General features: G+C 39.2%; 1 protein-coding gene across 1 annotated transcript in view; it reads left to right on the plus strand.

Moving 5' to 3' along the window:
* LOC121318641 (gamma-aminobutyric acid receptor subunit alpha-3-like) overlaps window positions 1-24325 on the plus strand; it is a 166085-nt gene extending 141760 nt beyond the window's left edge. The window contains exons 7-10 of the mRNA XM_041255537.1: window positions 794-937; window positions 1773-1925; window positions 15754-15965; window positions 23960-24325. Coding sequence (XP_041111471.1) covers window positions 794-937; window positions 1773-1925; window positions 15754-15965; window positions 23960-24286 — 836 coding nt within the window. The 3' untranslated portion in view covers window positions 24287-24325. The remainder of the gene's footprint in view (window positions 1-793; window positions 938-1772; window positions 1926-15753; window positions 15966-23959) is intronic.
* Window positions 24326-25170: the final 845 nt, after the last annotated feature.

Consider the following 25170-nt stretch of genomic DNA (forward strand, 5'->3'; position numbering starts at 1 on the left):
AAGTTAATCATTTAATCAACTAATCAACTCCAGCCACCTGAACATAATAAACCCAGGCAGGTAGGGGAAATTAACCCCATCCCTGCCAATTTAAAAAGGGCAGAGCTTTGCTCTGCCACAGCATGATACGCTAGAAATTCTGACCTAGTTCAAAGAACATTTTTCCTTCAAGGGAGTGACGTGTTGTAGATGTGCTGATGATCAATATGCTACACTCCTGACCTATTGGGTGTCAGTTATAGTGTTAACGAGCCAGCAAATGCACACAGAACTGTAAATATTCTAGAGACAACTGATAATGAAATATGCTTTAATTGAAGAAATGCCAAAGCCAGTTTATTCCAAAGATTTTAAAAACAATAAGGTTTATAGCTATAGTACATATAGTAGCTTGGGTGGTGGAGTCTGTCAAACACAATCTCACCTTGTTCCAATGCCAAAGTGAGGCTGCCACTATTTCCAGCTGCAGGCAGACTTCAGATGAGTAGAGCCTATACTGTTCGATTGTGTTTTTGTATTATTGGCATGTCATCCATCTACCAGTAGCCATACTTCAGATGAGGAGAGCCTAAACTGTTCTGTTGTGTTTCTCTATTACTGGCATGTCATCCACTTACCTCCAATATTTGTTCTGATAGTAAAATAAATTGGCATCCCTCAGTTTCTGAAGTTTACTCAACAATCCTACTATATCTGAGTGTTCTCCTACTTCATCATTCCAACATCGGATAGGTGTAAGTTACTGTAGATCCTGGGCAGGGAATGTGTAGATCATTCTTCTGCTTTCTTTCAGATGCATACACAAACTCAGAAGTGGTTTACATTTGGACCCTTGGCCACGATAAATCTGTGGTGGTGGCAGAGGATGGTTCTCGCTTAAACCAGTATGACTTGCTGGGCCACGCTGTCAGCACTGAAGTGATCAGATCCAGCACAGGTAGGTGTGGGTTTAGCACTGAAGTGATCAGATCAGCGTGGTTAGGTGTGGGTTTAGCACTGAAGTGATCAGATCCAGCAGGGGTAGTTGTGGGTTTAGCACTGAAATAATCAGATCAGCACAGGTAGGTGTGGGTTTAGCACTAAGTAGATGAGATCAGCACAGGTAGGTGTGGGTTTAGCACTGAAGTGATAAGATCAGCACGGGTAGGTGTGGGTTTAGCACTGAAGTGGTCAGATCAGCATGGTTAGGTGTGGGTTTCATTGTCTGTACGTCACTGTCCCCACATTGCTGGCAGCCATATCACCTAAGACTCAAACCTCCCAGATGTGTGTACATTGAAGTCTGCTTAAGATCACATTGTTTAAGATAAAATCCTGGTTGCTATACCTATTTAGTTTTGTCCTTGTTTCTTTTGGTATGCAATGCTCTGTCAGTAACCAATCTTTCCTTTTTCTGTAACGTGCATGCTTTCAATGTGTACTGTGTTCCTTCACAAGCAGAAAGACCCTGAGAGACTGCCTTGCTTGACACGTTGGTCAAGGCAGCCCCTGCTCCGAGGGACAAGTCAGGTGCACAGGCACCCTAGGAAGTCACTGATCCTTCTGCTTTTCTGTGATTTCAGAATGGTTCCATATGACACCTTGTATAGGTCCAGTGGATCAGATGACTACAAAAAATTGCCTACATTTCAGTCTAGGGAGTTCTCTTATTTAATTGCATTCTCTAACTTTCTGGCTGTCGTACTTCCACTGCCTGATTGATTATGAATATGAATGTAGCGTCTTCAGCATGATAATAATATATGCATTACCCCCCTCTCTCTCCTCTGCAGGAGAATACATAGTGATGACTACGTATTTCCATTTGAAAAGGAAAATTGGCTATTTTGTGATTCAGACATACCTCCCATGCATCATGACTGTAATTCTGTCCCAGGTATCCTTCTGGCTCAACAGAGAGTCAGTACCTGCGCGCACGGTGTTCGGTAAGTGTTATTAGACTCTAACCTTGGAATACTGATCAAAAGCAACCTTAACCTGGAAAATAGATATTCAGCTAGTTTTTATACACCATGACAAATCGCTTCTTTATGAAATACTGTTCCTGTTGAAATATTGTGTGGTTTTTCAAAGTCGTGCCGGACCTAACTTTTTATTTTTATTTTGGGGGGAGGGGCGGGGGGTGTAAATTATAAAAGAGCAGTGAAAAAGAATATAAGAGGGATCTGATACCATTTTGTTTTTTTCGTATTACCTTTTTAAACAAAATCTTTCTGAACTTAAAGCAATTAATATGTAACTGTTGTGATGCTCTGCACTACTACTATGTAACAAAAGGGGCATATGGCAGTTAGCACATTTAATTAAGTGGTATGCTCAAGTTTCTGAATACGGTAGTGTGTTATTTGTAAGCTGCTGAAACATATTGCAGGTAAATACATTTACTGTTGCACTAATGCTTTATGAATTCAGCTCAGCATGTGTGTTACAGCTTTAATTCTGCACTGCTGTTCAAATTTCATAGCCCCCTTTACAAGATCCCAAGATGGTAACAAGTGCACTATTAACGGACAAACACAAGTTTTTGTAGTAGGGAAGGAAGCATATTCTCATACCATATGTGCACAGTGCAGACTTCCTTGGAGAGGCAGCAGTCAGCATTTTGCCTCTTCAGGCTATCTGGGAAAGGGCAGAGACAGTCTTCCCATTGCTGTGCCGTCTGGATATCTGTGAATTGTGGAGCTGCTTCATTGCGCGCTCCACTGGACAAGTGTCAAACGAGCAGACAGAAGGGCTGCATGTTCGCTCATTAATATAAAATTAAAAGCTGCTGAGGAGCACATGCCAGTTGGCCCCTTCGTGAAACTCTCGCAGAGAAGGAGCAGATTTTTTTAAGAGTTTCAGGTGCCAGTAATTTACAATGCTGAGAGACAATATCTGTGCACAGCTTGAGACATAGGACAGGATTGTGGTGCAGTCAACTCAATAAACTTTTGAGGAACATCAATATTATACAAGATTTATCCTGTTAATATGAAATGCAGTGTTTATTTATTACAGCTGAATTAAGGTGAGTTAACATGAGATACATCATGATTTAAACCAATGTCTCTTTATAATCTAATGCAACAGATATAATGAAATAAAACCTGATCTCATTTGCTAAACATGACCTTGATAGTAAAGACAAACATAATCGCATTTTAATGATATTCCCAAACTAGGGATATGATGTTTGCTAAACAGTTTTAGCTGACCATGTTGTTATACTGTATAATTTAATTAAAAACAAACCAAGCTGTTAACGTTGAAATAGAGGGAATCAGAGACAATGAGTATTCACAGGCTTCCCTTTTGAGCAGAGTGTCTCATGTCACAGTGTTCACTGGTATTGCTATGTCACAAGTAACCATAATCGATTATATATATATCATATTAATTATAATATATATATCTGTATATATATAGATATATATATAGATATAATATATCTAAAAAAAAAATGAAATCGTTATGGTCGCTTGTGACACTGTACTCTGTGGGACGAGTTTTCACTTCGGACACTTATGAGTAACAGAGACTAAGGGTGATAAAGTTCTGCCCCTGTTGGATTACGATCACTAAATCCCTAGGGACAGTTGTACGAATATTATGTGATTTATGTGTTACATGTTATGACGTACACACAATGCATTATATACTATATGTGTGTGTATTATATATCCTATATATATATATATATATTATATATTATAATATAAACTAGTATTTTGACATCCTTTTTTGAAGAATGTTGTCTTTGTGAATAATAATTCTAAGCAGTAGAAAGTGATTACAAGATAATTAGTGTGCAAATTCCTTTCCTATAGTTGCCACTGAACAGCTGTACAAAGCATGTAGCAACAAAATCACATTGAATTACAGATTGCAAATTTTCATAGATGAATAAAGACAATTTTAAAACAAAAAACAAAAGTGCTGCAACAATGAAAAACCAGTGGTCCCCAAGTGGCTCATCTGGTAACAGCACAGCTCTGTGGTGTGCTGGGTGAGTCATACAGTCAGGGGAGCGCAGGTTTGCGTCCTGGCTGGGAAGTCGCTGGTTTTTGCTGTGGATTCCAGAGGGGGTGTTGCATTGGCTCTGGCACTTCGTGAGTTAGGGAGACAAAACAGGCAGGGACTGTTTCTCCTCATTGCGCTACAGTGGACCCTACTGGGCAAGTGCCGGTAGCTTGCTGACATCAGCTCTCGAGTATCTGAGTGTAAAAGAGGAAACTCGTTTGGTTGTGGGATAGGAGGATGCCCAATGAACCTTTAGTTCTCCTGTGCTGTGTGGGGAATTGCTGCAGTGAGGGGGGAAATAATTGGGCATTCTAAATTGGGGAGAAAATCGGGGGGAAAATAATTGTAAATAAAATAAAAACCGTGAAGTGAAATATGAAATACACCCCCTTTTATAAGATGTTCCGTTGTACTGCAGAGCCAGTTATAATGTGTTGTGGTCATGACTCCCATTTGCTCAATAATGCCATTCCATTCCACTAGTACTTTCATTCTCTTTATAATGCAGGACACAAATATCACTGTATTGTATGATGTCTCTGCTCGGAGAAATGTGGTCCCTTTTCCTCTTTCCAATATTAGAATGTTTGATGAATAGCTTAATATTATGTTGACCTTGAGAACTTATTCCCAAAAAAGCATTATTCAGTAAATATTGTACTGTGTAATATGTTTTCTATATGTCTGGGAAACACCATTTTGAATTTGCTGTCTGTTCCAGCCCACACAATTTGTATTAGGGCAATGGTTCTCAAAATGGGGCTGAGGAAATGTTACAGTGGGTCCACATCACAAGCAGACCTACTATAAATAATGACTACGGAGCGATGAAGCAATATATATATATATATATATATATATATATATATATATATATAATATATATATATATATACTATATATATGTCACACACTACAGAATGCATTTTGCTTTAATATTCATGTCCAAGTGTGCACAATAACATCTGAATGTATAACATGTATTTGTGAACAGCTTTTTTCAAAAGGGGAGGGGACCAAAAAAATAAATTAATGAGAATCAATATAAGGTTTTGTTATGGATCTTGTGTTTCTGACATTGGCTTGTGGAGTTTTAGAATGAACAAGTGTTGAGAGCTCAGAGGTACATGTACAGTGGGGTTTTAGAGACGCAGGTACAGTGGGGTCCTAGAGACTCGGGTAAAGTGGGGTTCTAGAGGCTCGGGTAAAGTGGGGTTCTAGAGACACAGGTACAGTGGGGTTCTACAGGTGCAAGTACAGTGGGGTTCTAGAGGCAAGGGTACAGTGGAGTTCTAAAGGCTCGGGTAGTGGGGTTCTAGAGATGCAAGAAACAGTGGGGTTCTAGAGGCTCAGGTACAGTGGGGTTTTGGAGGTGCAGGTACAGAGGGGTTCTAGAGGTGCAGGTACAGTGGGGTTCTAGAGATGCAGGTAAAGTGGGGTTCTGGAGGTGCAGGTGCAGGTACATTGGGGTTCTGGAGGTGCAGGTACAGTGGGGTTCTGGACGTGCAGGTACAGTGGGATTCTAGAGGAGCAGGTACAGTGGGGTTTGAGAGGTGCAGGTACAGTGGGGTTCGAGAGGTGCAGGTACAGTGGGGTTCCGGAGGTGCAGGTACAGTGGGGTTCTAGAGAAGCAGGTACAGTGTGGTTCGAGAGGTGCAGGTACAGTGGGGTTCTGGAGGTGCAGGTACAGTGGGGTTCTACAGGTGCAAGTACAGTGGGGTTCTAGAGTCAGGGGTACAGTGGAGTTCTAAAGGCTCGGGTAGTGGGGTTCTAGAGACGCAAGGAACAGTGGGGTTCTAGAGGCTCGGGTACAGTGGGGTTTTGGAGGTGCAGGTACAGCTGGGTTCTAGAGGTGCAGGTACAGTGGGGTTCTAGAGGTGCAGGTACAGTGGGGTTCTAGAGGTGCAGGTACAGTGGGGTTCTAGAGGTGCAGGTACAGTGGGGTTTTGGAGGTGCAGGTACAGTGGGGTTCTGGAGGTGCAGGTACAGTGGGGTTCTAGAGGAGCAGGTACAGTGGGGTTCGAGAGGTGCAGGTACAGTGGGGTTCTGGAGGTGCAGGTACAGTGGGGTTCTGGACATGCAGGTACAGTGGGGTTCTAGAGGAGCAGGTACAGTGGGGTTCTGGAGGTGCAGGTACAGTGGGGTTCTGGAGGTGCAGGTACAGTGGGGTTCTAGAGGTGCAGGTACAGTGGGGTTCTAGAGGTGCAGGTACAGTGGGGTTCTAGAGGTGCAGGTACAGTGGGGTTCTAGAGGTGCAGGTACAGTGGGGTTCTAGAGGTGCAGGTACAGTGGGGTTCTAGAGGTGCAGGTACAGTGGGGTTCTAGAGGTACAGGTACAGTGGGGTTCTAGAGGAGCAGGTACAGTGGGGTTCTGGAGGTGCAGGTACAGTGGGGTTCTAGAGGTGCAGGTACAGTGGGGTTCTGGAGGTGCAGGTACAGTGGGGTTCTAGAGGAGCAGGTACAGTGGGGTTCTAGAGGTGCAGGTACAGTGGGGTTCTAGAGGAGCAGGTACAGTGGGGTTCGAGAGGTGCAGGTACAGTGGGGTTCTGGAGGTGCAGGTACAGTGGGGTTCGAGAGGTGCAGGTACAGTGGGGTTCTGGAGGTGCAGGTACAGTGCGGTTCTAGAGGAGCAGGTACAGTGGGGTTCTAGAGGTGCAGGTACAGTGGGGTTCTACAGATGCAGGTACATTTTGGTTCTAGAGGCTTGGGTACATTGGGGTTCTAGAGGCACAGGTACACTGGGGCTGTAGGCATAACAGCATGGCTTCAATCGTTTGTTTAGCAGAAACACTGCATGACAGGCAATGTTTTCTGATATTTACATGGCTGGGCAGGATTTATGATGTTAATGTGTGAATGTCTATCAGCTACAATGACCTTGTTTAAAATAATGAAATAATTTTTTTTGTTTTTAATCATTTTATTGTGAAACATTTTGAGATGGCTTTGCCATGAAAGACGCTATATAAAAATTACTTGATTGATTGATTGAATTTAGAACCAGTGTAGCTCTGTGAAACTGGGGTAAATAAAGAGAAAATCATAATTTAATTTAAAAAAAAAACAAACACCTAACTTCCTATGGGTGTATAGTTTCTTCAGAAATAAAATTTCACCCTTTTCCTGTCCAGCTTATGTCATCAATCAGCACACAGCCTTGTTTCTTTCTTGCACTGCAGCCCCTTGCGATGTGCCTACCACCTCAGACTGATTGCTTCCCTTGAGAGCGAACACCTCAGGACGTCATTACAGCAGCTCTGTATTTATTGCACCACATACTGTAGTATATCAGCTCAAGGTAAAATCAGAATATAGTTTGTTGTTAATTCAGGTCTGCACCAGTGTCATAGTAATATTAGAACATGCTAAATTATTTTGACAAAAAATTAAATAATGCACGTTAAAAATAGGCACAGTAATAAAGTATATTGCTGTATTTTTTCTTTTTACAAAGTTGGGAGTTAGATTTTAAAAAAAGAAGCATTGTAATATAGTAGTTAGTACCAAAGCCAGTCGTTGTCTGAAAATGAAGGATCCTAGCTAAGAGGCAGACCCAAACTGACAGCTACAGTCATTACTCAATTTGCTTTTGATGCTTAAAGGAACCCTATTGCATTGTATTAAATAAGTTATTTTAGAGAGTCTAAATTACATATGCTCAAACAGCACAAAACAGCACAAAGCAAGAAACAATCGTTCCCGGCTCACTTAATCAGCAGCATGTTTACTCAAACAAACAAACTCCAATGCAGGACTGCACGGCCTTGTGAAGAGGTCTCATCACTTTTAGTTGTTGTTTTTCGTAGTTTAGGACAATTTCCAAGAGCAGCTCCAGATAAAAGCAGGACAGAGAACATGGTAAGTGTTGTGTTATTAACTGAAGTATTCTGTCATATGTTTTGTGCAAACTGAGTGCTATTTAATAGTACACCCTGCTCACTGCCTTCATTGTGATTTATGGTAACTAAGCATGTTGTGTTTAGGGCCTATACGTCAAACTGTCCACACAGTTTGAGCAACCAGAGCTCTCCCAAACTGTACAAGATCACATCTTTTAAACAATAAGAGACACGATGCACTTAATTCTTTAACTTATAAAAGAAGCCAGTGTACCAGAATTCTGGAATGCAGCAATACTCATGAAAGAAACCAACACCAGCACTACAGTCTTACCCTCATTTAGGCAGAATAGCACCCAGGTAGGGATTGTTATGGTCATATGTAAAGAAATGCATCTTTAAAATGAGCGTTTAGGAGTTTATAGATTAGTGGGTGCTGTTCTTTTTTCCCTTGTGTTTCGTGGCATAACCGAGGCGTGTAATTGTTGTGCAGAAACCCACACCATGTCACTTTTGTCATGCTTGTTGATGCCAATTACTGAGCTACTTTGCAGCATCTGTGCTCATTTGTATTATTAATTATTATCTGTGTATTTTAAAGCACTCAAGTGAATGGGCTGGGGTAGCTGGGGTGTGCATCAGTTGCAGGCCTGAGTATCTAAGCTAATCAAAGATTTGGAGCATGACATTAGTATTTAACAGGAAAGAATGTGCCAGAAGGGGCTTGTCATCCTTATCCTCTTTCTAGAATTAGTGCCTGCAGCCTGGCAGGATGCAGGAATCCTTGATACTGTCAAGACTTTAGTAAGCAGAGGAAAATGAATGTAGGTAAGGTAGCTCAGACACAAAACAAACATTACACTTCAAGGATTCATTATGACCAATTAATACTGCATCTATAAATGTTTTACAGTAATGCAGTGCTATAACATGTGAATAAGACATTTACAAGATATTTTAGTAACACTTAAGTGTCTCTAATTACTGTGTGTTTACATAGTAGTTACTTATCATTACAATATATCATTACAATGTTATAATCCATAGATACAGTGTATTTAATGTGTTAGTTTCTTTGCACAATATATGTAACTACACAATTGTATCATAAAATGGTTAGGGTTATATTGTGCAAAAAGATGTGCACATTAAATACTATTCATGATAACATTCTAAGTATGTGTAAGTACACTGTGCAAATAGTAGTGTAAAATGTTAGCGAAATCTTATAATTATAATACAAATCCTTAGTAATATGTTTATAAAATGTGTTATCAGAATGTACTGGTTTTATTTTTCATGCTTATAAACGACAGAAGGATGTGTCAAAATTGGTAACATACCTACTTTCAACATGGTCCTGAAAACCAAGAGAAAGATGCAGGTGTAATTACCTTTTACAGGGGACACAGAACAATGTGATGAGGGTGAATCAGGAAATACATCAACTGTTATTTTAAATATGAGAAAAGAAAACCATACCAGCCTCAGATCATTCTCCTGTGAACGGGGCAAGAATCAAGGTTTCCATGTGCAGCCGTTCCCAGCTCTTGTTTCTGTAGGTAATATTAGTTTAATTTGTTTCTGTTGCCAGTCATGTATTGGTGGAAATGCCTAACTGCTATGCATGATTTATGAATCTCCATGTCATGGGGCGGAAGATATTGAACAGTATGCCCCTCGGCACTCACAGACTTTATTTGTATGCTAAGCAGCTCACTGACTCACAGTGTTTAGGCTTCTGTCCATACACAGTGTGTTTAGAGTTCAGGAGTACAGTACCCTAACCGTCCTCCTGACCCCTGGGAGTCAGTTTATTATACCCAATACATGGACTCAATTAACCATCAAATAAGAGTCAATTTATTATATTCAATAGAGCTACTCAATTAACCATCAAATAATTCATTTTGATCAAATAAACAGAGTATTCAATACTTTGATATTGCTGTATGTTGTCAGAAGAAAATCTGTCTGAAACAAAACTATTAATAATAATAATAATAATAATAATAATAATAATAATGAGGGAAAGTTTGGAGCTCTGCCATATTGATTGACACACCAGTAGAGCTGATCCTTCATCATAGAGAAGGAAGAGAGGCTGTAACTTTAAATATGTTACCCTTTTTTCTTAGAAGATGTATACTTCATTTTCTCAGATTCTCCTGCATTGCATATGTTGTTCAACATATTTTTGTTTATGTATATTATGGTTATAGCTACTACAGTAGTTGCACGACAAGACTGAGCACCAAAGAACACAAACATGGAAAAAAACTAGTGAGACATTTTCAGATCTTTAGTGCACAGTGGAATCCTGCAATTACAACCGTGTCTGGCAGACTGAGAGCTGGTTACAAGGGGACACCTCTGGATAACACCATTAGTTACAATTATTTTTACAACACTCTTTGCTGATTACAAGATGTTGGAAACACACCTCCACTAAACAGTCCAAAATGTGAGCTGCACTCCACTAAACATACAAGGTTCAGTGTAGTCTATGGCTGATTAAATCCACAGAAACATTATGGTATCTTCACAAATGGCAATAACCTGTTTCATATCGAGTCCTGTGTGCTCCATATCAAGTTAATTATTATTCATATGTTAAACTTATCCTGATGTTTCATTAGAAATAACAACAAAATATCAACCCATAAAAACACAACAAACTGCACTTAAGGTGATAGTGAGACTTAAAGACAGGTCGTGCATGTTGTATTTTCATGTCTGTAAAGGCATGTATACACATAACCGATCCTATTATAAAGGTGTGTCTCGTAAGTGGACAAGCGTGGCTTAAATAAGTCAGAAACCATTGTTTCAGGAATCAAATATGAAATACAGCAATTTATTCAGTCTCATTGTATGTGTTTTGCTCCACTCTTGTTATTTCTTTTGTTCACTCATTTATTTTGTATCAATGAAGCAGGTCATGTCTAGTCATGTGATTGCATTGTGAATCTGGGTAATTACCAGGGTCCCAGATCTTGCATTGTAACTACTGTATAATGACATGGACATGGCCTTGTGAAACATAGCTTGTTACCTGATGGAATTACATGGTAACACCGTGGCACAGGTCCTCTCCCAACCATTACACACTAAGTCCACCAGCAGGTAATGCTATATTCTAGAGTGTTACCATTGCATCTTGCTGTTTAGCAAGCAACCCATTTGTTTACATCTCTTAAACAGATCATTTCAGTGTCCAAATCCTCACTCATTCAGCCTGAGATTCAGTCTTCTTAATACATTTAACATAACCATTATATAGATCCCATATATAACACCTGTTATACAGTATATAAGTCTTCTACAGAACTCCTAGTAGAGATGGAATACAGTGTATATGTTTGAGTAAAAGCCCTTTACTTTATGATTCAGTGCTCTAACTTATCCAGTCAACTGGAGCTCACCAGCACTCACAGTTACACGGGTCTGTCTGTATTACACATAATATTAACACAAGCCAAACTCGTCAAGAAAAACATGCGATTCTCAACTCATCAAAGCAAAAAAAAAAAAAAAGTTATCAGTAATATGTAGCATGAGTCGGGCCCTGCGTTTTACGCGACCTGCTTTCTTAGGCTGCACTTCATTCCTCCCACCACAAGGTGGTCATGTAGTCTGCTTAACCACTTATTGATTAATAATCTCCCGATTCCTTTAATTATTCTGTTAACGCACATTGGCGTGTTGATTAGGTGGCAGCAGCAGCAGCTCCGGACATTTATCAAGTCATGCATCCCTGTATTACTAATTCAATATTATTTCTTAGAATATGTAAATAGATCAATTCAATGTTTCAGTTTACTAGTAGGAACGCATCATTTGTCAACAAATGCATTGATTCCTGAAACAATTTATATAAAATACTGAAATCATAAAATCAATATACAGTGCCTATAGAAAGTCTACACCCCCTTTCAAAAGGTTCACCATTTGTTGCCTTATAGCCTGGAATTAAAATGCATTAAAATATTTTTTTTTTCATTTATCTACACATCCTACTCCACTACTTCCAAGTGAAAAAATATTCTAAAAATTTGTAGAAAATTAATAAAAAAAAAAAAAACCTGAAATAGCTTGGTTGGATAAGTGTCCACCCCCCTTGTAATAGCAATCCTGAATTAGCTCAGGTGTAAACAATCGCCTTAAAAATCACACACCAAGTTACTTGGCTTCCACCTGTGTTAAACTATAGTGATTCACATGATTTCTGGATAAATTCAGCAGTTCCTGTAGGTTCCCTCTGTGGTGTATTTCAAAGCAAAGACTCAACCATGAGCACCATGGTGCTTTCAAAAGAACTCCGAGACAAAGTTGTTGAAAGGAACAGATCGGGATGGGTAAAAAAAAACATCAAAGGCCTTGAATATCCCTTGGAGCACAGTGAAGATGATTATCCAGACGATCAAGATTATCCCTGCTCAGCCGTGGAAGACTGTAACTTCTTTAGAGTTGCCATAGGCCTCTTGGTGTCCTCCCTGACTAGTGCCCTTCTCGGCCAGATACTCATTTAGAACTGATCTTTTGCATTTGGAGACTCATCAGTAACTACCGATACACTGTCAGAGAGCTCGTACAGTTTTTATCTTGTGCAACTCAACAATTTGGGGTAGATATTCTCTTCTTAGTTGACCTGGTGTAGAAAATACAGTATAATCGTAAATCTCAAAAAACTACTCACTTCTAAATCTTTTGTAGTCATTTCTGTATTACTTTAGTATAAATACATGTTAATTTTGATTCATATGTTGTTTTTTTCTGACTTTATGTGAACGAAAAGACACACATTTACCCGTTTTCCCATTGGAAATAGTGATATTTTGAAATATCACTGTCCTGGTCACAAAAGCAAAGTTTGTGGGGAATAATAGCCATTTTCTATACTTTTGAGGCATAAGCAATTAGGAAATAACACTTACTACCCAGGAACAAAAATTGTGTTACATAGTGTAATTCAGTGTAATTCATGTGTTGAAAGAGCACAACTGTCTCTTGATCATTTCGGCAGTACAACGTCATAATGGAAAAAATACAGTACATCATGGGATTTCCTTACAGCCCTGTCTATTCCTAAATTCGTCTTGCATTGAGAAAGTAACACATTTGGAATCGGAATAAAGGAAGTGATTATATAATTCAGTTCATGTGCAGTCATCTTTTGGTAAGTTGTTTTTCCAGAACCATATCATTATGTACAGTATTACAACACTGTATGCTAAAATATTGCCCTTAATCCACAAAACCAACAAAATACATCCTATGTAGCCTATATTTGACATTTGTAGTTCTATGGAACACGGGCAATCGTTTATCCTGGAAAAAAATTAAATACAGCACCTGAAAGCAGATATACGCGTTTATTATGGTTCCCACATGGCACTAATTGTGGTCTGCTCTATTTATATCGTGATTTGGACAGACACCGCTTGGTTTCAATAAGTGGTAAACTTAACACGTGCTGAGACACTTAGGAAAGTTAGCACCTTTAAGTAAATTTGGTTTTTATATCAAGTCCCTCCCTCAAGGTACTAGGGAAGATAATTTGAATACATTTCCATGGATTACCATTATTAATTGAATGTAAATGATTCGCACGTGGTATCATTTGCCGCTGGTTAGTGAATATAGCAGGTGTACAAAGCACGCAGTGTACAAAGCACGCAGTGATAAACTAGTTACCACTGTTTAGTGCATGAGGCCCTAAGTGTCACTTACAGTTTCATGAAAGAAAATGTCCCATGCATTAAATGTTGCTGTTAAACTTAAGCATCGTCAGTTGGTTAACCTTGCTTTCTTTCATAGATTGACGTTGTTCTGTAAAAACTTGGCCATAAGAAGAAACACTTCTTTCAGCATCTACAGAGTTGGTAACAACTGACAAATATATTTTAGCCTTTCGTGTTAAATTGGGAAATAATTCTTCAGCTTTAGTCCAAAATTCATTCAAAGTCATTCTACTGCCATTTTCTTTTGCATATGGTAGGTATTTGTCAATTTGTGATTTACAGTCAGAATGTAATGGGAGGGCTTCCAGATCCAAACTACACACTTGTTGTGGGTCGAATATCCTCACTGCCATCAGAAAGATAGGAGCTGCTTGAAAAAAATGCGGTTTCTTTTTGCATTGATCCGGGTTGTCGTAATTAGTCAGTTTTTCAGAAACATCATGGAAGGTTTTTACACATAGTTTGTTTACTGCGGGGTCTGTGATGGGTACCTCTTGTGCCATTGCTAGGTATGTATTTATTAATTCTGCAACTTTATTATATGTTTGATGGACTCTCACTTCACGGCTTTCAAACCACTGAATCAGATCCATCAGTCCCTTGGCATGCATCACAATTTGGGAGTGTTGAGATTTTAAACTTTGCACATCTTTAAGCAATTTCTGGAAGTCCTTTAACACTACAGTATTTGGTGAAATGTGCATTTCCTTTTCCATGAAGCCTGCATAAAAAGGGGTGTATTTGGAATGATATCCAGCAGCAGATTACCAAGTGCCCCATCATGTTATGCATGTCTCAGGTGGCAAATTTATGGGAAAAGTACATCCTTCTTATTGGATTGCTTCTGTCAGGTGGTCTTTAAAACATAGTTTTTTGCATGGGCAATGTTAAAGAATTTTTTTGATTTTTGCAACAAGCTTGTCTGCTTTTTGAGAATAATTTCCCCAGATATTGCTGGCAAGGGCTATTATGTGGGCATTACATGTCAAATGTACTGAATTTGACAGTAAACCTTGAAGAATGTCATTGTATGCATTGATCCTGTAACTGGCATTATCGGAGACAAATCCAGTCACATTATTAAAATTAACTTAAAATTTAAACATTTCACAACACCCTGTGCCACTGATGAGTAATTCAGAGAGATTGTGCAGATTACAGATTAACTGTATCTAATATTACTTTCAGTTTGAAGGTATTTGATAGTTCTTGGAGAACAAACAAAATGTGCAAAACATACTGATCTTTTGCATTTGGAGACTCATCAGTAACTACTGATACACTGTCAGAGAGCTGGTACAGTTTTTATCTTGTGCAACTCAACAATTTGGGGTAGATATTCTCTTCTTAGTTGACCTGGTGTAGAAATTGCTCCTACATTTATTACATTTGTTCAGAAATGCATGTAGTGGGATTATCATTTTTTTCCAGGGGAATATTATGCCTCTGTCAAATCGAAAATAACATCTCGTCGGCATAATTTTCGTTCCCCTTACATTTTTTACTGGAGGACGTGTCTCATAGCTTTGCTTTCAATGATAAATGTCGGTCTATTGTTGACTTTCGAGTGTGGTCCAAAGATAAATTGCAAGTTGTGCAAAATAAATTGGTGTACTGGATATTGTTGCGTGCCAATGATTTTTTAATTGCAATGTCTTTGACTCCATATTTAGGTCTCTTGATTTTTCTTTTAACGCATCAATTTATTCAATTACCATTTATACTCATCATAATTAGCTTTTATTTTTCTAATTAGTCAAAGCGTAATTTGTGTTGAATTCAATTACTATAACTGGAGTGGCTAGAGGGACATCTAGGGGAGATCAGTTGAATTACAGATGAAAAAAAACAGGTCATGTAAAATGCAGGACCCTAAGTATGAGTAATTAATTATGCTTATGAAAAAAGAGCAGGATAGGATTGTAGATCCTCAGGGATCAGGGAGTAGGTACTTTCTACTGGGTTACGGCACACAACTCAGCAGACCAACCAAATTGTACGTTTTATATCGACAATACTAGTCTGCAAGCAACAAACTTTATTCCTTCTGCTGTGCACCAGCCTCAGTAGTGGACTGGCACTGGTGTACGTACCGTGCACTGTCACTGGCGTGTGTATCGGGGACATGCTTGAACGCCATGTCATTAATGTTTCTTTTTCTTTCACAGGCGTCACTACCGTCCTCACAATGACCACCCTGAGCATCAGTGCTAGAAACTCTTTACCCAAAGTGGCATATGCGACGGCCATGGACTGGTTCATAGCCGTCTGTTATGCCTTTGTGTTTTCTGCACTGATTGAATTTGCAACGGTGAACTATTTCACCAAGCGGAGCTGGGCTTGGGACGGTAAAAAAGCTATGGAGGCCCAGGAGCAGAGGGTAAGTGGTTTTGTCATATTGCAGGGGAATTGTAGTGCAGAAAGCCAACATTCCGGAACATGCTGGGTGACTTACAGCAACGGCCCTTGCCTGTGCTGTTTGTGACCCAGCATGCTCCTTACTGCTGGCATTCTGGACCATCATTCCCCACTGTGAAGCAGCAAGTTGTCAGGAAACAAGTTACTAGGCTTAAATAGGAAATAAAATAGGAAAAGTGATTTTGAACTTGGGAATAGTAAGTGGAGTATAGTACATGACAACCGGGGGTAATGTCATATCACATCAAGCACCCAACTGACAACAGTGGCATGTCACTGAATGAAATACAGAGGACTGTATTTTGGGATTTTATTTTGTGTGTTTTATGCTTAATTCTAGAAAATGTATGATAATTATAAAAACAAGTTAAATCAGACTACAAAAATTCTGTCCTTTGACTTTTAACTAGATTCTAGCTAGGACCGGTAGCAAACAAACCAATCCAATGTGTACCAAATTGTATTGCGGCAGGCAATTATTTTGCACTGAGCCTTATGTAAGCTTAAGAGCAATGCAAATTACTCAACACTTACAAATAATGATCCCCACTTATGCTAATGATGATCTCAGTGGGTGCATCGTTCTATTTAGCAGCTGCACTTGCAGAGTTAGGAGTACAGAGAGGAATAGTCATTGAATGGCATTTGTGGAGCATGAAAATACCAACCAACAAAATGGTAGAGGAAGAACAGTAAAGTTCTCTTGGCGCACGGGAAAGAAAAGTTCTGAGAAGGAGCTGAGAGTCTTTATGGCTCAGGTCACTCAGCATAAAACCAAGCCTCAGCCAAATCAATTACGCTAGAGTCCTTAGGAAATTATATGTATTGGCATGCCTTTTTTAGCATGACATCCAGAAGTGTGGATTGGGCTATAACAGACATTGCAACTGTGGTCTGAAAGGAACCAGAGGCTAAGTAGTGCAGAGAACACAGCAGTCAAGGAACACAGCATGTGCAAGGATAGCGGTACCTAGATTGATACTGGGATCTAGCTCATCCCTCAATTCAGCTATGAGATCAAGGATGACTTGCAGAGTGAGACAATAATGCTTTAGCACAGGATCCTCCAGCATCCCAAACAAAGTGACCCTTGGATTGACTATGAGGGGTCTTGTTCATCTTGCCCTTCTCCTCTGAATGTGTTCCTGCCTCTCCTCAACAAGAGCCAAGTGTCGACGCATCAGGAGGTGTACCAGAGCAGCCATCCTGAAGCCAATGACAGGTCTCTGCAGGTGTGTGCTTTTATACAGCTCTTAGTTACTCACTTCTACAATGGCTTGCACCTTGGAAGAAGAGGTGTGAAGTTTTTGGAGGGTCAGCAATTGCCTAAGTGCAAGACAAAATCCTTAAATCACATTATAATGTTTGCGCCCGCTTTGTATCCATATCCCATCCAATTCCATGCTCTTTTCTTCATTTGAATGCATTTCAATATAATTGTAATGGATTAATGATGGCAAAGTGCACATTTGATAGCAGGTACAGAAAGCCAGATGAACACCATCCTTTCCATACGCCACGTTTTTTTGCAGCCTACTAAATCAGACATTACGATGGCTAAACACGATTTATGACAGCATTATGGAGGTTTTGCATCCGCAAATCACTTTGTGCATATCCTTACATCACCCCTTTATCTAATATCTTTAAACACATGCTCTCTCTCTCTCTCTCTCTCTCTCTCTCTCTCTCTCTCTCTCTCTCTCTCTCTATATATATATATATATATATATATATATATATATATATATATATGCAGTCTTTTTCAAAACTTTTTCTGAAATCACTTGTTTTGAGAATTCAAACTAAAGTACCTGAACAAACCAAGTATGATGTGTAGAATGTTTGATAAAGTGAAACTTAACTGGCAGTTGGTGCTTGATGTTAATTAGCCATGAGGCTCTGTATTCCAACACAGAAGCACATGTGTGCAAATAACTTTTATTTGTGTTTTTCTACCTTAATAGACAAGTATATTATGCACTGCTTAGTACTACAGCAAATGTGCAATACTGTGTACTGCCCAATTGAAAATGCCTCACCCATCTTCTAAACATCATCATTTAGTGTACTATATGTAGTTTACAGCCTTACTACCATGACAGCCAGGTTTGCAGAACCCTAACACAGAAATCCTTTATACACACGATTCAAATAAATAAATAAACCAATAAATGAATAAATATCTGCAATTTGAAACAGAAGCAGTACTGACTCCAGTGCTGACAGTAAACGCTCAATATCTGACCTCAGAATGCATAACTATTGTGAGGATCATTAGGTATTATTACTTTAATAATATTACCATTGTATATGCTGATTGACATTCTGATTGTCTATGCCTCAGTTGCCTCATATTGACCATAGAAATGGCTTTTTTGTTGTGTTTTGTTTTGCAATTTTTATTTGCACCAAAATAATCCTCTCCCATGTGTTTGCAAGGAGGATTTTAACTTAGTCCCTGCCACCCAATATTCTCACTAATACCTCCCCGTGCCTCAGCAGGGCCCTCGAAAACCTGTTCTGACTTTGCTTAATTATTAATTATATTATTAAGGGCTTTTTGGACAATCCAAAAGTTCTAAGCACACAACCTTCTCATGTCTGTTTATACTGATTTTACTTTCATAAGTAAATACAATTCTAAAACTACAGAGTTAACATGAAGTTTTTGGATATCTGACAGTTTCAGAAGCAATAATCTGCAGCACTCCACCGTAGCTTGACGGCTTAGCTACTGGCAATACTCCTACACTCTCCCCAATGAGAGCAGCCTGGAGTAGAGGCGGACCAACCCCAGCCCCCTAGCTCCCCTTCACCCCCCTGACTGACAAGGAGCAAGCAGCCTGGAGTAGAGGCAGACCAACCCCAGCCCCCTAGCTCCCCTTCATCCCCTGACTGACAAGGAGCAGACAGGAAACCCTGAGGATTTTGAAGACACTGTGCTTCAATCACATGCTTTTGGGGAACGTACTGTACAAGTACAACCAGAAGCTTTTTTTTTTATTATTCCAATCTAGATTTTCTAAAGGAAAAAAATACAACTATTTTAAAACAAAAACTGCCCCAAAATGAAATGTCAGAGTGGTTTATTTCTGGCTTGGCAGTTTTATTGGGTGCTTTTTTCTTTGGACTATTTGGAGTAAAGAGAATGTAACACACAGTGTTCTGAAGTGGTAGAGTTAACAGCACACTCTGTCACTGAGCTAAGATATGAATGAAACAAACAAACCAACAAACAAACAAAACCAAAAAGGCCTTGCTGCTGGTAGTCATTAGAGGAGAAAGGCCAAGATCATTGAAAGAAGACAGTGAAGGGTATATGACTGAAATAATCAAGGGAAAGACACACAAGCAACACAGAGACACATGTATTACTGCAAGATTGTAACTGTGGTTAATAAAAGGGGTGATGAAGGGATGGGATCACAAGGTGCCTAGGGATAGAAGTGTGAGAATAGAATGCATAAAACAGTAGAAGTCAAAATGGAGGGGTGACAAACAAGAGAAAAATATTGGGAGTCAAACTGTGCATTCTCTGGAGCTACTTAGTGTGAAAAAGCAAAGCACAAAGACACCGGTAATGCTCGGACTCCATCAATTATTGCTGAGACATTTCAGTGTGTGGCTCCGGTTTGTGCAGGTTGAAACACTGTTGAACGTGTTGGAAGGAGGTAGGTTATAGGAAGATACAGGCATCATGCCCATTAGGATGTCCTCTGTTAAACCAGGCAGCCACATCATATTGAATATCTGATTTTAATGTGTACCTCAGTTCTTATAGAGAAACAATATTAAACATGTATTCCAGTGATTCCTGACTTACAGACATGTTGTGTTACCTTTTCGTGGCTGTATCTATCTGTCTTGCAGTTTGTCATACCAAAGGTTTTCTCTTTGCTTTTATACACATGTGGCCATTCCCCAATTAGCATTCAATTACCTAAATGGATAATGACCACATTCCCCACTTGTATTCAGCAGGGATGGAATTAACCCCATCCCTGCCAAACTTAATTAAAAAAAATATATAATAAAGTTTTATTCCATAACCTACCTGGAAAAAATATGTAAATTATCTGCGATTTAAGTAGACCTGTAATTATATAACATGGTTTAAACAAGATACAAGTATCTGAGGTGAAGTTCTCTTTGAGAGTGTTATGAGATGCATGGAATGAACTCTTTGAGCCCTTGATATAATGCAAATATGTACTACCCTCCTGACCTACTAGATTATAATTAAACACAGGTGTGCAGCATGGTAAGGTTACTATAAAGACCAAGTTAGTATGGGTATGACATATGAGAGTCTTAACAAATGTATTCCTGTTATTGTAGATATACATTGATTAGCTTTTTTTTTCATTCATCACATCCTGGTGAGTTTTTAAAACTCACACATTCCCAGCACTCCTGTAGCTTCAACGGAGCACTCAAAATCATGTCTAACCCTGAGTACACTGGGTACACCAGAGTGCAAACATTAACCTGCCCCCTTGCAACACATTTGTTCTATGTGGTATTTTATGGTGATATACTTCTTACATTGCCTATGACACTGCAGCTTTATTCACTGATCTTAATGCTGTCTGCCTGCTGCACTGTATTTATTGGAGCAATTCATTCATGTTAAGGAGCTAGATCCATCACCAGAGACATGTTCTAAGAGTGCGCATTGAAGCCTAATGTAGTGTGTCGTTAACACTAGAAGGACCGGAGATATACTCATACGTAGAAGCCCGCCTTTCTGACGGCTGTATTCAAAACACTGTAAATAGTTTTAATAATAATAATAATGTGTTTATTGAGTATACCACAAACATCTGAACAACTGAAGCATATTATATGTATAGCATTTATTTTACAAATCAAAACAAGAAAATGTAAATAAACAAACATCTGAACAGACATCTGTTTATATGGTAACACACGGTAATATACGGTAAATATTTATAAAACTGAAACTGTACATTTTTTTTTACTTTTCAACAGCAATTGGTTTATTATCAGATGAGCAAAAGCAACTGAACAACATAGATAAATAAACTTAGAAAAAAACATTTTACAGAAGCGCACAGCATAAGAAGTTATAAAAAAAAGTAATGTATTTTTCTTTTTTTTGACAAAAGGGTATTCCTTTACCTTGAGTCTAAGGCTGTTCACAATCAACACAGATAAATCACTTCTCCATGGCGCCTTTCTGCACAGGGCAGAGCTGTCTGAAGTTTTATTTTTATTGCACTTGCCATCCTGGCATTGGCGTCTCTTGCGGCTCTCAATAGGGTTGCCAGCTTAATCTTTGGGTATATGCTTGGCAGTCTCCCTCTGTTCCAAATGCTTCTTGCGAAGTTCCTGTATAATGTAATACAGTGGCTTGCGAAAGTATTGACCCCCCCCTTGGCATTTTTCCTGTTTTGTTGCCTTACAACCTGGAATTAAAATTGATTTTTTGGGGGTTTGTATCATTTGATATACCACGACATGCCTACCACTTTGAAGATGCAAAATATTTTTTATTGTGAAACAAACAAGAAATAAGACAAAACAACAGAAAACTTGAGCATGCATAACTATTCACCCCCCCCCCCCCCAAAGTCAATACTTTGTAGAGCCACCTTTTGCAGCAATTACAGCTGCAAGTCTCTTGGGGTATGTATCTATAAGCTTGGCACATCTAGCCACTGGGATTTTTGCCCATTCTTCAAGGCAAAACTGCTCCAGCTCCTTCAAGTTGGATGGGTTCCGCTGGTGTACAGCAATCTTTAAGTCATACCACAGATTCTCAATTGGATTGAGGTCTGGGCTTTGACTAGTCCATTCCAAGACATTTAAATGTTTCCCCTTAAACCACTCGAGTGTTGCTTTAGCAGTATGCTTAGGGTCATTGTCCTGCTGGAAGGTGAACCTCCGTCCCAGTCTCAAATCTCTGGAAGACTGAAACAGGTTTCCCTCAAGAATTTCCCTGTATTTAGCGCCATCCATCATTCCTTCAATTCTGACCAGTTTCCCAGTCCCTGCTGATGCCCACAAAAACATCCCCACAGCATGATGCTGCCACCACCATGCTTCACTGTGAGGATGGTGTTCTCTGGGTGATGAGAGGTGTTGGGTTTGCGCCAGACATAGAGTTTTCCTTGATGGCCAAAAAGCTCAATTTTAGTCTCAGAAGTACCTTCTTCCATATGTTTGGGGAGTCTCCCACATACCTTTTGGCAAACACCAAACATGTTTGCTTATTTTTTTCTTTAAGCAATGGCTTTTTTCTGACCACTCTTCCGTAAAGCCCAGCTCTGTGGAGTGTACGGCTTAAAGTGATCCTATGGACAGATACTCCAATCTCCACTGTGGAGCTTTGCAGCTCCTTCAGGGTTATCTTTGGTCTCTTTGTTGCCTCTTTGATTAATGCCCTCCTTGCCTGGTCCATGAGTTTTGGTGGGTGGCCCTCTCTTGCCAGGTTTGTTGTGGTGCCATACTCTTTCCATTTTTTAATAATGGCTTTAATGGTGCTCCGTGGGATGTTCAAAGTTTCGGAAATTTTTTATAACCCAATCCTGATCTGTACTTCTCCACAACTTTGTCCCTGACCTGTTTGGAGAGCTCCTTGGTCTTCATGGTGCCGCTTGCTTGGTGGTGCCCCTTGCTTAGTGGTGTTGCAGACTCTGGGGCCTTTCAGAACAGGTGTATATATACTGGGATCATGTGGCAGATCATGTGACACTTTGATTTCACACAGGTGGACTTTATTTAACTAATTATTTGACTTCTGAAGGTAATTGGTTGCACCAGATCTTATTTAGAGGCTTAATAGCAAAGGGGGCGAAAACATATGCACGCACACACTTTTCCGTTATTTATTTTTTAGAATTTTTTGAAACAAGTTGTTTTTTTCATTTCACTTCACCAATTTGGACTATTTTGTGTATGTCCATTTTAATTCCAGGTTGTAAGGCAACAAAATAGGAAAAATGCCAAGGGGGGGTCAATACTTTCTCAAGCCACTGTATGTGAGCACGGGGAATTGCACTTTATTAATTCACGTGCAGTTGTAACGCGACTCCAATTGAATGATTGATTAGCAATCGAGTCTCAGTACAGCTGCATAAAAGCAGTATGTTTTCACTCTCTCTGGGTTGTGTGTTCAGTGAGTGGAAAACGGGATTGGAGACGGAGGTTATAATAATAATAATATTTTCGCAAGTCACTGTATATCTCCTATATTTCTTAACTCCTGCGTTTCATGCTTTGTGAGAATATTTAATACATACAGACAGAAAGGTACATGAACGTGCAGCCCCATATGTGTTACACGACTGGAGAAAATTACATTTTGAAACCAAAAACTGCCACAATGACCACCACGGGGCTTCTAGTGTTAACACATTCTGGGAAGCAGGCACAGAAACTGTTAGAGAGAAATAGATTTAGTGTGACAAGCAATAGGCAGTGGAGGCTGCAAATCAGGCAGAGCTCTCGCTTCTGTGAACATGGCGTTTCAGCTGATTCTACAGCTTATACCAGGGTTGACCTGCAAAAATGTGAAGCGATCTGTCAGATTCTAGCCTAAAACTTTGTGATTCTTCAGCCAGCGGAGGTAAAGAAAGACCTTGTCAAAGGGGGCTGGGGTCAGTAGAAGGGCAACCGTGGGTCTGAAAGCAGTCCCTAGGACCATGTGTATCCCCAACATCTGAGTAACTCCAGTTTTGCTTTACTATGAGTTGGGATTTGTGTTAATTGTTTCAGCTGAAGTAGCAATTTTCCCTTTGCTACCTGTCAGTCTGTATGTCAGGTAAGTGGACAGGAAAACGTTGAATAAACACATTAACTTTATGTTGATGTATGAAAAAAGATGGCATGTCTGTGCACAACTACACCCTTGATCATGACATCCTTCCCTTAGTCCCAGCACCCCAGTACGAAATATCTAAATAAATGATTTTTCTTTTTATATTTTAGAAGAAGGATTCGGCACCGCTTTCAAAGAAAGCCAATAACACATACAATATTGTTGGGACGACCTACGCCATCAACATAGCTAAAGATCCAGGCTTACCTACGGTTTCAAAGAGCACAGCCACAGCAGCTGCAACAGTGGCTCCCATCCAAATCCCCCAAATGGAAGAAAGTCCCCCGGAAAGCAACAAAACCTACAACAGTGTCAGCAAAGTGGACAAGATGTCCCGCATTATATTCCCTGTGCTTTTTGCCATTTTCAATTTGGTTTACTGGGCTAACTATGTCAACAGAGAGCCCATCATTAAGGGGTCAAGCCCTAGTAAATGAATTTGCCTACAAACGGTCAAGTTTTGTTGTCAAATTATATATATAATATATATCTATATATATATATATATATATATATATATATATATTATATATATATATTATATATATATATCTATATATTTGTGTATGTGTGTGTGTATTTTTTTTTCTTCTTCTGTGTACCGCTAAAACTGTTCACGAGAGTTGTTTAAACATTCTCCTTTATTCTCTATGGGAAAATTATATGTTGTCACAAATTACTGTGATTATATCAAAGCAAGTTAAAGAGACAACTCAGCTTAGTTATTTCCTAGGTTTCATTTGCTTGTAAGTAACAGTTCAACAGCGGGATTCACTCAAGTTTCCTGCATTGCATTAAGCATAGCTAGAGTTCTACAACAGAATTATTATATACAGTACATAGTCTTTTCAAGCAATATTATCTGGTATATACAGTAATTATAAGCAACTGATATGTTAACAAGAGAATATAAATACTTGCAAAAAAACATAAAAAAAAGTCTTGCTTTAGCAGAACACTTAATATCCTGAAGATGCATACTGTATTATAGTGTTACATATTTTCTAATCTCATTGCATCCTTGTTTGATCTGTCTATTTGTTGGTAGTCTCCCTTTAAAATAAAATTGCATTCAGCAGGCATTTTGTATGTCGAGGTTAGCAATAGCCAGGGCAGTTACTGATTTTGTTGGGGAGTCATTGAGGCAGCCCAGAGATTCTGAACATACAGTTTCTACACTTCAATATGTTGTTCCTTTTAACCTGCACTACTTTTTTTTAAATAAGTACATTTATCAAATAGAATAGACACATACATAGTAACACACACAAGTTTACCAGTACAGTATACATGAAAAGTTACTTCTTCAGTCCATTTTAGA

This window comes from Polyodon spathula, chromosome 7 (genome assembly GCF_017654505.1).
Source record: "Polyodon spathula isolate WHYD16114869_AA chromosome 7, ASM1765450v1, whole genome shotgun sequence".
Taxonomy (NCBI): Eukaryota; Metazoa; Chordata; class Actinopteri; order Acipenseriformes; family Polyodontidae; genus Polyodon; species Polyodon spathula.